The 16,304-nt window shown below is 41.6% G+C and overlaps 1 protein-coding gene across 4 annotated transcripts in view; it reads right to left on the bottom strand.

Moving 5' to 3' along the window:
• Nucleotides 1-16,304, bottom strand: part of epha3 (eph receptor A3) — a 76,470-nt gene that overhangs the window by 15,358 nt on the left and 44,808 nt on the right. For 3 of the 4 annotated variants that reach the window (XM_081713723.1, XM_035534815.2, XM_027012614.3), the window contains exons 6-12: nt 14,544-14,668; nt 10,334-10,496; nt 8,645-8,747; nt 8,086-8,150; nt 7,772-7,897; nt 4,093-4,278; nt 391-452 (exon numbers count right to left, since the gene is read on the bottom strand). In XM_081713723.1, the coding sequence (XP_081569849.1) occupies nt 391-452; nt 4,093-4,278; nt 7,772-7,897; nt 8,086-8,150; nt 8,645-8,747; nt 10,334-10,496; nt 14,544-14,668 (830 nt within the window). Of the gene's footprint in view, nt 1-390; nt 453-4,092; nt 4,279-7,771; nt 7,898-8,085; nt 8,151-8,644; nt 8,748-10,333; nt 11,010-14,543; nt 14,669-16,304 lie in introns of those variants that run through there. The other variant, XM_081713724.1, reaches the window with a different exon arrangement.

Genomic DNA, 16,304 nt, shown 5'->3' with positions numbered 1-16,304 from the left:
GGAGTCCAGGAACAAACACGGTGACATTTGAAAGCTTTTGCAACACAGGTAGCATGAGGATCTAGGACTGCCCTTTTTCTAACAAAAAAAAAAGATACAATACAATGTCTGATTCTTTAGTATCGTAACCACCAAAAGAAAAAAAAAAAGTATTCTATCGTTTTTCTGGCAAATAGAGGCAGAGGTGAAGTAGTAAAGGGCAATTTGTGTGTCAGTCTGGGTAAGTGAAAGGATAATGTTCTCTGATTCTCAGCAACAGAGAGATTTAAAGCTTGCAAGAGTTGGGATGGGGGAGGGGTACTTAAATCAGTTAAGGATGAGACCTCTGTGCTTTTCCTGTGATCATACATAATAGGGGCTCATTAACTGCTCTCAGCATGTCATACTCACTCGCAGGAAGCCGTCCAGAGAGCCATTTTCCATGTACTCTGTCACTATCATCACAGGCTTACCTGTAGAGAGAGAAGGAGTGAAAGAGAGAGGTGGAAGTGGGGCGAGAGAGAGAGAGAGAGAGAGAGAGAGAGAGAGAGAGAGAGAGAGAGAGAGAGAGAGAAAAAGAGAGAGAGAGAGAGAAAAAGAGAGAGTTAGATATCGATGATTTGAGAAAAGTGAATGCATTTTCTGGAGCTCTGCAGTATGCTGACTGAAGCTCAATGTGAGAAGGATTTGTAAATTTGAAAACTAATGAGACATTTTGTGACATTTGAAGAAGAAATTGCATCCATTTGGATTAGCTGAAACTATGACCTGTAATTTTAATTCATATATGCCACAATTTTTAGGCAGTAACTTTGGAAAGTTATTTCTGTAATGACAATGCGTTGGTTGAGATAAGATTTACTGCTTTCTGTTTGGCTGCATACAGGTGTGGCATAAACATTGGGTTCTGGGTTAGGCCAGTGGACACATCAGGCTGTGCTGTAAACTAGGACAGCCCTGGGGCTTTTAGCACACAGGTTGCCCATGACAACAGCGTGGCTCACTGTACTGCAGGCACTTCTTCACATGACACCCTCGACATGTTCGGGTCAGTCGTAACTGTGACTGGCTGTGGCCTCGGGTTCGAGAGAGCATGCCGCAGGATGAAACGAGCCTCAGGCTGAATGTAGAGGTCACACAAGGTCAGCTATCACTGTCTGACAGCTTTATCCCCTCTCTCCACTGGTCATAAATTACTGCTTTTATCATCCACACCTTACTGCGGTCCACACTTAAAGTTCACATACATAAAAAAGAGACTTTAAATTATGGATAGCATGATGAAGGGAATTTCTATGATATGCTGGCCTGACAGATGGGTTTATTTTCTCTTCCCCTTTCAAACATGTGCATGTAGCAATGCGAGTATCACACATCTGGCCACAGAAGTCCTGCCCCCGTATGACAGCCAGGCACCGTGATGGACGGTGTTTGTAGAATACATGCGATAAACACGAAAATGACCAAAGCAGCCTGAAAGATGGTGAGTCATACGTCACTCGCTATCTTGGTGGGAGCTGTTTATAGCACATAGTTTACTCCACAAAGCAGATGAACAGACCAACCTGTTACACATCCAGATGTGCTGCCCATTATTTTGTTCAAACATGTAGGCCATTTGTACTGCAAACAGAGATACTACTAAATACCTTTTCCCATTTCACTGAACTCCCAAGTATGCTGGGTCTATTACTTACTATATATATATGATCATAAAATCAAACTTGCTAATTAGTACTATATCCTTTAAGTCCCCATGATGCACCCATTGCAGCTCCAAAAATACTGAAATGCTGCCAAATGCAGGGCCAAAGCATCAGGTTAAATGGGGTGTAAAACTCTCTGGATTATTAAGAATTAACAGAGCCAAGTTAATAAATCATGTCAAATCCCATGTTGATATATGCCAGTCTCTTCCTTCCCTACAGCCAAAACCACACACCCCAAAGCTGCTTTCAGCCACACATGTGCTGGATGTACTTCTCACTTAATCACTGTCTCTGTCTCTCTCTCTCTCACATGCACACACACACACACACACACACACACACACACACACACACACACACACACACACACACATTCATTCTCAACAACAGTAACAATCTACAGTAATTTACAATGAGCTTTCTTGTTATTTACAGTGAAAGGTCTAAAAGTGAGAGCATTGTAGGTTTTATTAGACTAACATAATCCTCATTTTATGAGGAATTACAGACATGAAAGGAAGACTTTTCATTCCTTTGTGGTCACTGTTTGAGGCAGAATGAATCAAAAACTTGGCTAGAGTTTGAATTGGATTTTTTTTCTGTGAACTAGTCCAGTGAGGTAATCTAGGACAGCGGCTTGGAAACGTCACAAATCTTCCAGTTTCATGACATTTGTCCCACAACATGGTAGGAAACAACAGTATGTATTAAAAACAGGAAATATAAAGTTGAAGGTTAACATTTCCTTATACAATAGTAGATATTAAAGGATGGCAATATTGTAGGGTGTAAATAATTCCTGTTTCTCAGTCTCTCATATTCACTTTTTCAGCACTTTTCAAACACATCAGCCTGAGACTATTGTATACTACTACTCTAATGAATCCATTCCAAACTGTTGCACAAAACTGGCTCAGTTTTTCTTAATTTCTATTGAACGAGCAGAAACAAAGTTTAATTTAAACCAACTCAAATGATTATTTCTATATTTCACCTGACCATGACCTTCACTTCATTAGAGGAAAAGGTCTAATCTGTAAAAACAATTATGCAGTGTCCTTAGGGGGCCTTTGGAATGGATTAGAGATGCAGGCTTTGATCATGCCATTTAATAGAGGATAATCTGCTGAGATTTATGACACCAGGTTAATTCATGTCTCTTTGGAAATCAGCCCAAGATTACAAGAAAAAATGTCAAAAAAACAGTTTTTCCTAAGGAGCGAATATGCCAACTTCATGTCACTCACTAAACTAAAAACAGCTAATCCATAATACGCCCCTCCCAAAAGGGGTCTGCACATAATGTAACAATCCAATACCAAAACCTGATGATAAATTAATCATAGGCCTGGATTGAACACACCATTGTGCACTAGAGAGTCATTATAAGATCTTGTTTCAGGCTTATTGCAAGTAAAACATTAATCTCATCTGAGAGTAAAAGCTTACAGTACCTTAAACAAACACTGTCAACTTGGTTCTAAAAATACGCATTGGCATGAGCATTTACCAATGCTATATTGTAGAAAAAAAAGGATTAATAGTAATTAACATTAACAGTAGTTAAATGAACTCTGAGCTACTGCTTCCACAGAACTGTGAGAGTGTATCAGATCACATAGTGATTGACAGTAGCAATGTAAACAAGCCAGCATTAGTGGTGGCAGCGACTGACACAGCAGGCAAGATCAGCATGGTTTAACCATACGAGTGAGCCAGCTGACGCTGAACAAAAGCCTCTTTTGCAGGAAAACAGACCACTATAAAAGTTGTAAATGACAAAACGTGTGTCCAAAATGCTGGTTTAGCTAAGAGACTGAATTATTTGCAGGATAGCAGGTTTTAGATGGGAGAGTGGTTTCATGAAGTCTTTAGTAAATCCCAGTAAAGAAATGTAGAGGATGCTTGTGAATTAATATGCATTTCAGAGTGAAATATTTTTTAAATCCCAAATGCGAGCAAAATGTATAATACGCCCCTGTGTGCACCCTTGACCTTCAGATTCATTTACACCCCTGTCTTTCAACTGTTATCGCCTAAGAAGTGACACATGACAGGCGGAGGTACGACTTCCAGCAGTGGAACAAGTCTGGAGTTTGTGAAATATGCAAGCTGCTCAAATGCAGTGGGTACTTTACGTAAACATTTCACTAACTCTGATTGCTACTTTGGCAGACCTGACATCATACGCCAAAGTTAGTACCGCCCAAATCAAATATAAGAGAAAAAAATGGCAGAAATAGTTTTTTTTTAAATCTCTCAAGAGGAAAGAGCAACATCATTCTTGGCCTGCCACTTCATCATACATTTCTCACAAAGCTTAGATAATAGAAGATAATCATCAAACTCCTCTAAACAAACACTGACTATAAAACCTCAAACACTGAAATGCAGAGATACTCACTGCGTGTGACCACGCCCTCCAGCCTAATGATGTTGGGGTGGTCGAACTGTCCCATGATGCTTGCCTCACTCAGGAAATCTCGCCGCTGCTTCTCTGTATATCCCACTTTCAGTGTCTTGATTGCCACACAGATCTCTTTCTTGGATGGCAGTCTGAGGCGACCACTGCACACCTCCCCAAATTCACCTGCACACATGGAATTCTTCTTAAGTTTCATAAATAACATCATAAGTAAAAGTGAACTATAATTAATCTCTCTGTGCTACAGAATTCTGAATATTACCATGGAAATCTGGACAATTTTGAAAGCACTATGAATTATAATCAGGCATTAGTGTCCTACGCTTCATGCACAGTGGTGAACAGATTATGGAATATTCATTTTGATTCTAGAGCATATTGCTGTGTAGGTGTGACATTTTCATAGCCTGCAATGTCTACTTCCAAGTTCTGTGGGAAGCCAAATAACTTTACTGAGACGGTTGGCCATGTAAAGATGATGTCATCTCATAGCCATCCGGGAAAGATCAGGTTCAGATTACACAATTTAATGTGCAATTATTTCTCATTCAGGTTTGAAGAAAAGGGTAAAATCCTAGGTTGATATCTGGAGAAACTTAGCCCAAATATGTGCAAGCTGTCTAAACAGTGGCCCTGCAAGACTTGGCCAGTGTACAGACAACGCTGACCATCCTGAAGCATAGTCTTACTTAATCCCTACATCAGACAGGCTGATAGGATATGCAGATAAATGAGCCCACCCCATTCTCTACTCACAGATAAATGAGCCCACCACATTCCCTACTCACAGATAAATGAGCCCACCCCATTCTCTACTCACAGATAAATGAGCCCACCCCATTCTCTACTCACAGATAAATGAGCCCACCACATTCCCTACTCACAGATAAATGAGCCCACCTCATTCCCTACTCACAGATAAATGAGCCCACCCCATTCCCTACTCACAGATAAATGAGCCCACCCCATTCCCTACTCACAGATAAATGAGCCCACCACATTCCCTACTCACAGATAAATGAGCCCACCCCATTCCCTACTCACAGATAAATGAGCCCATCACATTCCCTACTCACAGATAAATGAGCCCACCACATTCCCTACTCACAGATAAATGAGCCCACCCCATTCTCTACTCACAGATAAATGAGCCCACCACATTCCCTACTCGCAGATAAATGAGCCCACCACATTCCCTACTCGCAGATAACTGAGCCCACCCCATTCCCTACTCACAGATAACTGAGCCCACCTCATTCCCTACTCACAGATAACTGAGCCCACCTCATTCCCTACTCACAGATAAATGAGCCCACCACATTCCCTACTCACAGATAAATGAGCCCACCACATTCCCTACTCACAGATAAATGAGCCCACCCCATTCCCTACTCACAGATAACTGAGCCCACCACATTCCCTACTCACAGATAAATGAGCCCACCCCATTCCCTACTCACAGATAAATGAGCCCATCACATTCCCTACTCACAGATAAATGAGCCCACCACATTCCCTACTCGCAGATAAATGAGCCCACCACATTCCCTACTCGCAGATAACTGAGCCCACCCCATTCCCTACTCACAGATAACTGAGCCCACCTCATTCCCTACTCACAGATAAATGAGCCCACCCCATTCCCTACTCACAGATAACTGAGCCCACCTCATTCCCTACTCACAGATAAATGAGCCCACCCCATTCCCTACTCACAGATAACTGAGCCCACCTCATTCCCTACTCACAGATAACTGAGCCCACCTCATTCCCTACTCACAGATAAATGAGCCCACCCCATTCCCTACTCACAGATAAATGAGCCCACCCCATTCCCTACTCACAGATAAATGAGCCCACCACATTCTCTACTCACAGATAAATGAGCCCACCCCATTCCCTACTCACAGATAACTGAGCCCATCTCATTCCCTACTCACAGATAAATGAGCCCACCCCATTCCCTACTCACAGATAAATGAGCCCACCCCATTCTCTACTCACAGATAAATGAGCCCACCCCATTCTCTACTCACAGATAAATGAGCCCACCCCATTCCCTACTCACAGATAAATGAGCCCACCCCATTCCCTACTCACAGATAACTGAGCCAACCTCATTCCCTACTCACAGATAACTGAGCCCACCTCATTCCCTACTCACAGATAAATGAGCCCACCCCATTCCCTACTCACAGATAACTGAGCCCACCACATTCCCTACTCACAGATAAATGAGCCCACCTCATTCCCTACTCACAGATAAATGAGCCCACCCCATTCTCTACTCACAGATAAATGAGCCCACCCCATTCCCTACTCACAGATAAATGAGCCCACCCCATTCCCTACTCACAGATAAATGAGCCCACCTCATTCCCTACTCACAGATAAATGAGCCCACCCCATTCTCTACTCACAGATAAATGAGCCCACCACATTCCCTACTCACAGATAACTGAGCCCACCTCATTCCCTACTCACAGATAAATGAGCCCACCCCATTCCCTACTCACAGATAAATGAGCCCACCCCATTCTCTACTCACAGATAAATGAGCCCACCCCATTCTCTACTCACAGATAAATGAGCCCACCCCATTCCCTACTCACAGATAAATGAGCCCACCCCATTCCCTACTCACAGATAACTGAGCCCACCTCATTCCCTACTCACAGATAACTGAGCCCACCTCATTCCCTACTCACAGATAAATGAGCCCACCCCATTCCCTACTCACAGATAACTGAGCCCACCACATTCCCTACTCACAGATAAATGAGCCCACCTCATTCCCTACTCACAGATAAATGAGCCCACCCCATTCTCTACTCACAGATAAATGAGCCCACCCCATTCCCTACTCACAGATAAATGAGCCCACCCCATTCCCTACTCACAGATAAATGAGCCCACCCCATTCCCTACTCACAGATAAATGAGCCCACCCCATTCTCTACTCACAGATAAATGAGCCCACCCCATTCCCTACTTGCAGATAAATGAGCCCACCACATACCCTACTCACAGATAAATGAGCCCACCCCAATCTCTTCACATAGCAGCCAATGTGAACACTAGCAGATCACTTTCCTAGTAATACACCTGAAATAAATGCTTTTATTTTACTTTTACTTTCCTAAAGCAAAAAAAAAAAGGAATTTTGAACATTATGGGTACAGTATAGCATCCAAAACACTTTTATGGGAGAAGGCCTGATGGGTATAAAGCCTGATATTTATGCTATGGTTTTAGAGTGATATCTTAGGCGTGAACCGATAGAATATCATCCCATTATTTTCTTGGTTCTCTGCTTTGGTCTGTGCAGCTACAAATCATGAGGCATTAATGTGATGTCTGGCCTCCTGTTTAAGACATTAGGAGTGCGGAGCGCCTGGAAGAACATGAACTACAGGGGGTGAAAAATAGTATCTCATTTAGAGGTGCACTCCACTTACTCACAGACCCCTGCTCAGGCAACGGGGTGATGGGGAGTGCTGGAAGGGATGCCCACCTGTCGTAATCTGAAGCACACACCTCCAGCCGAGGTGCTAAAAGCTCCTCATTTACACTGCCTGCTGCATATGCTACAAATGCATCCTGTGCTGCAGGTAACAGTGTATTATTTCTCCACTAATTGGAGGATGATGCTGCATACCTGCACCAACTACTTTGTCAATGGCAATGCAAGATGCATCCAGCTCTTTGGCAAATTCATGCACTGCTTGGCTGGGGTCCTCATATGTATGAGGATCCACGTATGTCCTGATACCGGGCAGTCGCACTGAAATCAATAGAACATTGAAATGAGAATAATGTGGTGATAACTAGGCCCTAGTAAATTGCATTGATTAAATAAGCAATATAAAATATAAGCAAAAATCAACCCTGTATTGAAATTAATTTCATGCTGATTACTAGCTCAATCCTTGGAATAGGCTATATGAAGAAACTGTCATGGTGTACACTTACAATGGCCATTGCCGAAGTGAAGTCGCTTTTCATCTGGATGTTTGGATTTGCTATAGCCACACAACCTGCCAATCAGAATGTTGATAGGCAATAATTAACGTCAAAGATTTTGCACGAGATTGTTGCTACTCTACACTATTCTGTAGGACATTTAGACTGAGAGGACAAACATCAGAACCAGGACGTCCTGATGACCACACTTTGCTGTGAGGCAGAGCAGTGTTTGAGGGTCTTATAATATACCACAGATTTATGCACTCTTTCAACAATGTATCCTGCCAAGATCAGCCCCTCTGCATGACTCGGCACTCCAGAATCACAGTGCCAATTACACTAAGTAGAAGCAAGAAAAATAATACAGTTTCTGCCAAGTGAACCTTTCAGAACTATATATAGGCAGTTGATTATGCAGGGACATGATCTTCTCTTCATCCAGAGGATCTGAGGGGTGGCAAGAGAGAGGTGAGGCCTGAAGAGGAGGCGTGTAATAGGCAAGTGACAGCTTCAAGATGGACACACTTAAGCTCTTGTGAAGTTGTTGTTCGAGTGACAGACTGACCTGCCAATCACAATGTAGAGCACCACTGTGAGGAGGATGATGGCCACAGCAGAGGAGATGGCAATCAGCACCACCTGACTGTTCTCGCTGGAGATCGAGAAAGCTAGAAAAGACAAAAACGGAAACAGAGAGACATTTAGAGGATGACGTTCTACAGTCAGAGACAGTGAAACCACTGAGTCTCATGATCTTTCATACTGCTTTACATTTTTAAAGCACAAACTTAAAAAAGAGCATCGATTTTTTTTCATAAGTTTATAGAGAGAAGAGATGCATTATGAATGCGGTAAATATGGCATAGTATAGAATGTTTCTTTCAACACTCCAAATAAGCAGGTTACCAGGTTACCTTTAAGTGAAGTCCTTGACTGTTTTAAATATCCATTCATTTTATTTTATTTTTCTCAAATGATCATTTTATCAAATTATCACATCATATGTACTCTATAACCATATATTACCATACCATATATACTCTATAACCATATATTACCACACCACATATACTCTATAACCATATATTACCACACCACATATACTCTATAACCATATATTACCACACCACATATACTCTATAACCACATATTACCACACCATACTCTATAACCATATATTACCACACCACATATAGTCTATAACCATATATTACCACACTAAATATACTCTATAACCATATATTACCACACCACATATACTCTATAACCATATATTACCACACCACATATACTCTATAACCATATATTACCACACCACATATACTCTATAACCACATATTACCACACCACATATACTCTATAACCATATATTACCACAAATTACTCTATATTAGAACTAAGCGTTTCTTTAAATAAGCCTAGTCTTTTGACAAATCCCCGACCAAATGAACATATGTTCATGGAAGCTCTGGTCTCTGGGGCACAGGATCTCAAACGTATCACTTTTTCTGTTAATAACCATTTGTTAGAAAGCTATCATCTCAGGAGGTCTACATCATCATTTTACATTTTAAGCACTTAGAGGCATGACCAGCTTGGTCATTCCATTTCATGACTGTGCATTGATTTCCATCTTTGCAAACAGATTCTGCAGTATATGAAGTGCACTCTTCGACTGCCTAGTTTACTGTAGGGACAGTAATGAAAGCATTGACAACTCCTTGCTGCCGTCAGTAGTATCAGCCGGACAGCTATCAAAGACTGGGGTGTAACCGAAGGCAGAGAACAGTTTTATGGTTTTAAAATATAAAACAAAATATAGCACAGTCACAAAAACACCCCTACCCAAAATAAAATAAATAAAAGCAATCAAATTACACAAAGGAAAATACAAAACAAGGAAAACATTTCAAAAGAAAGCCAAAATTTGACACACTGGCAATAAAGGAAAACAGGCCGAACACATCCAAATGTTTTCAGTGAGAACAGAAAATGCTTAACTGTATATCTTAACTTTATATAACTTTATGCAATGGGAAACATGTTAATAAGGGTATCTAAATATTTACAGCAAAATTTAAAATAAGTAAACTACAATTAAATTAATTTTGAAGGTAGCCTTATCAACCAAACCCAAGCTTACTTTAATACATGGTAAAGACATCTTAAATGTCAGGAAATTCAAATGTGTAACTGGAGCATCTGATGTTTGCCCACTGTATCAGAGCGGAGGTGGGAGTGGGTTGGTGCTTACAGTCAGGGCTGGTCTCAAACTCAAACTTGCGGCTGGTGCTGCCGTATCCTGCGGCAGTTCGTGCTCTGATCTGCACCAGGTAACTGGTGTCAGGTTTCAGTCCATTCAGAGTTACATTCGTGCCCTTGGATCTGAGGATGGTGTAGCTGGTCTCTTGTTCCTGCTTCAGGACAGCAGGGAAAGAGGGAGATGTTAACACAACTGGCATACCCATGCACGCAGTCAGGATTAACCACTTCTGAAATATTTCTGCTCAGAGCAAACTGTTTCCAGGCAGAATAATTTGAGTGGATGACATGAACTAGTGAGGCCTCACGTCAGGTCGGTCCACATGCTTGAGGAAAGCATGTTCATAATTATGCACATAGCAGACTGCTGCAGGCAGTGCTAACACAGCTTGATAAACTGCCACCTATTCTTTTAGGACTTTTAAAAAGATCTCAGGGGTGCAATGATCCTCTCTACCAGGTAAAAAATATATAACACAGTGGAGCATTTTTGCTTTCATCCCATTGTTTCCAGATGTGTCGCTGATCGAGTAAAGCAAGAACAGTGGAATAAACAGGGTGTGGTGCTTCAAACCATTAACTGTAGGAACTTCAGAAGGAAAGAAGGATTTTCTGCTAACAGATCACTCAAACGTCACCCTCCTCAGTTCTCCTCTTCATCCATCAGCCTAGGTCCAGCCAAAAGAGATCAGGAGCTAATCAAAAGGGTCTCTGCATTGTGCACTACTTCTGACCATGTAAGGCCAGTTTATTTGCCCATGCTATTTAAGTTATATTACCCCATGCTGTAGTAATTAACAGCAAATAGTGTTTGTGAAATGGTTTTGAAAATTAAACCATCACTATGTGACTCTACAGAGCACCATGTCTAGATGAATCAAACTAATTGATCATAGCTGGTACACACTATAATCAGCTAATTTTGCCAGGTACGATTATTGATCAATTTCATGACATTATGCTGAATTTAAATAAATAAGTTATCTTTATTTACCCCCCCCCCCAAAAAAAAACCCAAAAAACCCCCCAAAAATATGTATGTATATCAGCTAAATAATCTGTGCACAGCAATCAGAAAGATACTGCCACAATGTCCTTAGAATTAGCTCTGATGCTACTATGGCACTATGCAGTAGCAAAAAATAATACTAATTACTGTCTTCCATAAATGCTTTCATAAATATCAGAACTGCTGGACCTCCTCTGCTAAAACACACATATACAGTATTACACAGCAAAATCCTCTCACTAAACCAAACATGAACCAGGATTTGACTTCATCCCCATTTCAAACATGAGACTTTATATAGAAAACGGTGCAAAAATCTGCAAATGTGCAACAATGGCTTTTATGGTTCAATGAGCACTTTAAAATAAATTCATTCTTAACGTCTGAAAAGACGATACCAATACCCTATATCCTATTGTATTAGTCTTTGTTGAAGCCATAAATCTTTTCACAGGTTGTCACTGTTCGCTGCTCACAACACCATGTGATCCCCTGGAAATCACACACAGGTGTGTCCAAACTGTCTCTGCTGGAAGTATTCTTACCATATGGCTCAGGTCTGCATTAGCCACCTCCAGATGCTATGGTTTGACAAGCCATGCAATTGTTACTTTTTTGACTGTGCTATTGGTGGAATTTAATATGCTTGTCATGTTCTGCTCTGGCAATCTAAATACTCCAATCTGGGGTTACTGCCTTGGCCTCTGCTGAAAAAAAGAAACTGTGTAAATAGAAAGTGTATTTCAACAGACATTCCTTCCATTCAGGCCTCAGGAGAAATAAACATTGCCAAATTAGAGAAACTCACTCTGTTTCCTTTACTCTCCTAGATTAATATGATAAAAAAACGCAAATGTGCATTCCCACCATCTTTACTTTTCATTAAAAAAACTAAAAGCCCTATTACCTATTTCAGATCATTTTGTCCAGATTTTACTGAACAGATTGAAAAGTCTGGATTGCCCAATCCCTGGAAAACTATGTTAACTTGAGGATACATGTTTGCTGACACACAAAGTTGTGAGCCACATGGCACTAAACACATCATCACTGCCGTTCACATGATATATACACAAAGAGTAGTAGCCTGGTATTTAACTATATAGATATAGATTTTACATAGTCTTCTTTTCAGGGAAGTATTGCATGTCAGATCCTCACAGGAGGTTTAGGTTCAGTTTAGGTTCAGTTTCCATGTGCATATAATGCATTTCATATCCTCACAGGAGGTTTATCATATGTATTTTAAGAAATCATTCAATACCATGTGATTTTATGGCATACACAATTATACAATTTAAACATTATGTTGTTAGGAATAGTCACTACACATGTCTTCCTTCTTTAAAATGTCTTAATAAATATGCAGTTCCATAGCGGGATTCATCTTTAGGGTGCTTAGTGTTCCTGTTGTTAGTGTGACAAGGGAGTGCTGTGGCTTGGATCACAGCAGGTTTGGATCACAGCAGGTTTGGATCACAGCAGGCTTGGATCTCTGTTTCTCAGTTGGTATGCTTATGTATTTTTGTTGGGATGATGTTACTCTGTTATCCTCTACCAGCCTTGATCAAGGGAAATCCCAGGTGCTACAATGGCCAGCCCTGGCTTTTCCACATGACCAGTTGTGTTGGATTTGGACAACTCCACCAAGGCCTGTTGAAGCAATGTCTCACAAGCACGTGTAATTAACAGGAATCAGTGGGGTGACTGACTAGTTTTGATTGTGGAAGGTGGACCTAGTGCCACCCAGGGTCAAGCGAAACATGTTGGATCAGAGGCCCCCAGAGCATACATGTGCCTGGCAGTGAAACCAGCCCTAGATGAGCTGCCTATTCTCACAAATAAGGAGATTATGGCCAACCCACAGCATTTCAGAGGCTCAGATTTGGAGCCTGACTGATCATACTGAAAGACATTTTACAAAGGCTCTCTGTAGCCAGCACAGGGGTCAGCTACACCTCACTGGCTTTTGGCAGTGGCCAGAACAGTGGTACTGGTATATCTGTAGCTACTCAGTAGAGAGAAAAGTACAATAAACTTCAACAAACCATATTCTAAAATATATTTCAATTCAAGTTGAGCCAATCCACTATTATTTAAGTAGAACCGTACGAAAGTTAAGAGTATAGCATATTTATACCAAAACCAACTACTGGTAAACATTGTTAGATGGTTTTGGCAAAGACAAATTTAACATAAATCAGACAAGAGATATTTGCTCTTACTTTGATAAACACTTCACTTTTTTGAAGATACTACAAGCCTGTCTGAAATTTTGTGAATATTTTATATGAGTGAGAATGTGTGTGGTCATGCCGTCAAGTCATTTAACCGCTAGACAATGGAATGTTTTTTCTATGGGGCGAATTTTGGCCGATTGCCACTGGAGACCAAGGCTTTCTTTCACACCCTCAGATCCCCTGCCAGCCTGGGAGAGTAGGCTCCCACCATGTCAGGGCCTCTTGAGTGCCAAACTCAGATCCCAGCATTCTACAACCCGCAGGCCTGAAGAAGCCATTACCCACAGCATACAGGAGCAGAAGGCTTCCCAGTGTCTGACAGCATGAAAGAGCTCAACTGAACACACCCATACTTACTCTCATGGCAGCCTGAAAACACAGCAGTGATGTGAGGGTAACAATAATCACCCTGCTACTTAGCATATGAAGTCAGTCAGGGCCCAATTCCTATATGATCCTTTAATCATATGGCAGCTGCAGCAGACCTGAGAAAGGCTGCTTGAAGTAGCTCATGATAGAGAAGCGTGGGCTTGCGATTAAGGTTTCGTTTCATTGGCTTTTTGCACAAGCAGCTTTGATAGGCAAGGGGAGTTCAGAGCACAGTGTCTCCCCATGCATCGGCTTGGGCCAAACTGAGATAATATGATGCTTCCAGAGAGGGCATCAAATAAGCTGTCCATCCAATATGAGAGAAATTCTGGATTTAAAAACATTAATTCCAGTCAAAACATCACCCTCAGCAGACATAAGCATGCATTATGCTATTAAACTAAGCCTCTGTGTATGTGTCTTTTAGAAGCGGCATGAACTAATGACCTGAAACATGCACTCAGTCATGTGCATCTGTACTTTCGATTAAGCTCAGTAATGAGGCCATATAGAAGGACGGAGACCCAGTTTAAATGCTAATAATGTTGAATGTCCAGGACGAGTACAGTTTAAACTGCCCCCACCTTCTCATAGTACTTGACCTCGTAGTCCAGGATGATCCCATTGGGTCTTTCCGGCTCCAGCCAGGATAGTGAGATGCTGTTCCGGGATGTTCTGTCCTTCCTGATGACCGTGACAGCGGATGGAGCTGCAGGGAGAGATGAAAAGAAAGGGAGCAAGAGAGAGAGGAACAGAGGCGAGAGCCAGAAAAGAGGATTAGTTTCTGTGCCTCTGCCTGCAACTGCATTACATGCACACAGAAGTGAAGTTCACAGGCGGTTCAGTGGACATTTTGGTTCAGCTATTTGCATCCTCTGAATCGGTTCCTTTAGATCTAATTGAGTTGGCTCTCCGCTGGTGGCTGGTTAAAAAGCAGGGAAAGTTGACGAAGTCAACACAACAATGCAGTTGCATAGAATTTGCTTTTTCAGTCAATGGCTAATATGGCATGTTCACAAAGAAAGAGGCTCACCCAAGTCTTCAGCTTTGTTTTAAATCTTTAATGACAAAATGCTCCCAGCATCAGAATCTCACATCTCTGTGCTGAGGCACATCACATGGTCCCAATCTGTGATCATAATTCAAGTCAGAATCCATGCCTCCCTCCTCCTGCCTGGCTCACTTACATTTTTAAAGTTTTACAACTCTCTAATCGCAAAGCAGCACAGAGGCCATGAAAGCATCTGACTGGCCGTGTTTTAATTTTATTAGACCACAGGAAAAAACATGTTGTTCTTTGAAATGTTCAAGCTTTTTTGATTGTGATTATAAAGTTCTGAAATGCTTCTTTCCCCATGACAAGTTTTTTCCTGTTAATGAATCCAGATGGTTTCTGGTTGCACTCCTACACAGCACTCTGATAAGGTATTTCTTTAGTGACTACAGTTTTTTTTATAGGGACTGCAGTTTTACTAGATGAGATTTATGGCACATGAGCTATGGACCATTTTGCAGTTTACAGTTTCTCAGCTTTCTGGTAGACTCTCATGAGTAGCACATATGCTAGGCCAAGAGAGAAAGCAGTAAAACTCTTTTAAAGTCTGGCAAAAAAACAAACAAACAAACAACAACAACAAAAAACTAATGTGAGCCTACATAAGCAATTGAAGATATGTTCACTTTAGAAACTATTCAAATTATTATTACATTTCAGCTAGAACCCAAAACCAGAGTACTAATAGTTGGCATATCCAGGAGCTCCACGACTTTGTTTCACGAGAGCTTCAGATTTGCAAAGGATCTTCATGAAATGCATCATAAGGTAATGACAACCAGAGGACCACTGGGTCACTAAATGTCCTCCACATGGCTTAGAGAGGAGGCCTGTGGAGGCTCTCAGCAGAGACATCTCAGACACCTGGTTTGGACACACCCTTCATCTCACCCTGCTCCTTGCTCTTTTCAAGGGGCCCCACTGTGGTAGGGAGAGGATCCAGTACAACACCAGGCGACCAATACTACTCTGCATTTCGCAGGGCTCCTCATTTCCTCACCTTACTGTCCTAGTAAGCTTCTCTTTCCATATCGCCCAGTCCTATTAAACTAAACAATTGTTTAAAAAAGAACATTACACTCATCTCTAGTTCTCCACTGTCATTAGCATTAGTTGTCTGTATCCTGTCCTGGCAGAAGTGAGGAGGAGGCCGTGGTATGTCTGAAGACACCCTGTCAAATGGGCAAATACAAATGTTTTAAAGCTTTTATAAGCCAAGAGGCCATCACTATCCTAACACAGAGGGCAATGTCCCCAGGGATGAGCTGCAAATGTTGGCTATGTGTAGTGG

The sequence above is a fragment of the Electrophorus electricus genome, chromosome 4, assembly GCF_041902795.1.
Source record: "Electrophorus electricus isolate QZ-2024a chromosome 4, ASM4190279v1, whole genome shotgun sequence".
Taxonomy (NCBI): Eukaryota; Metazoa; Chordata; class Actinopteri; order Gymnotiformes; family Gymnotidae; genus Electrophorus; species Electrophorus electricus.
The sequence above is the reverse complement of the archived record's forward strand: the minus strand, read 5'-3'. Positions and strand labels throughout refer to the sequence as shown.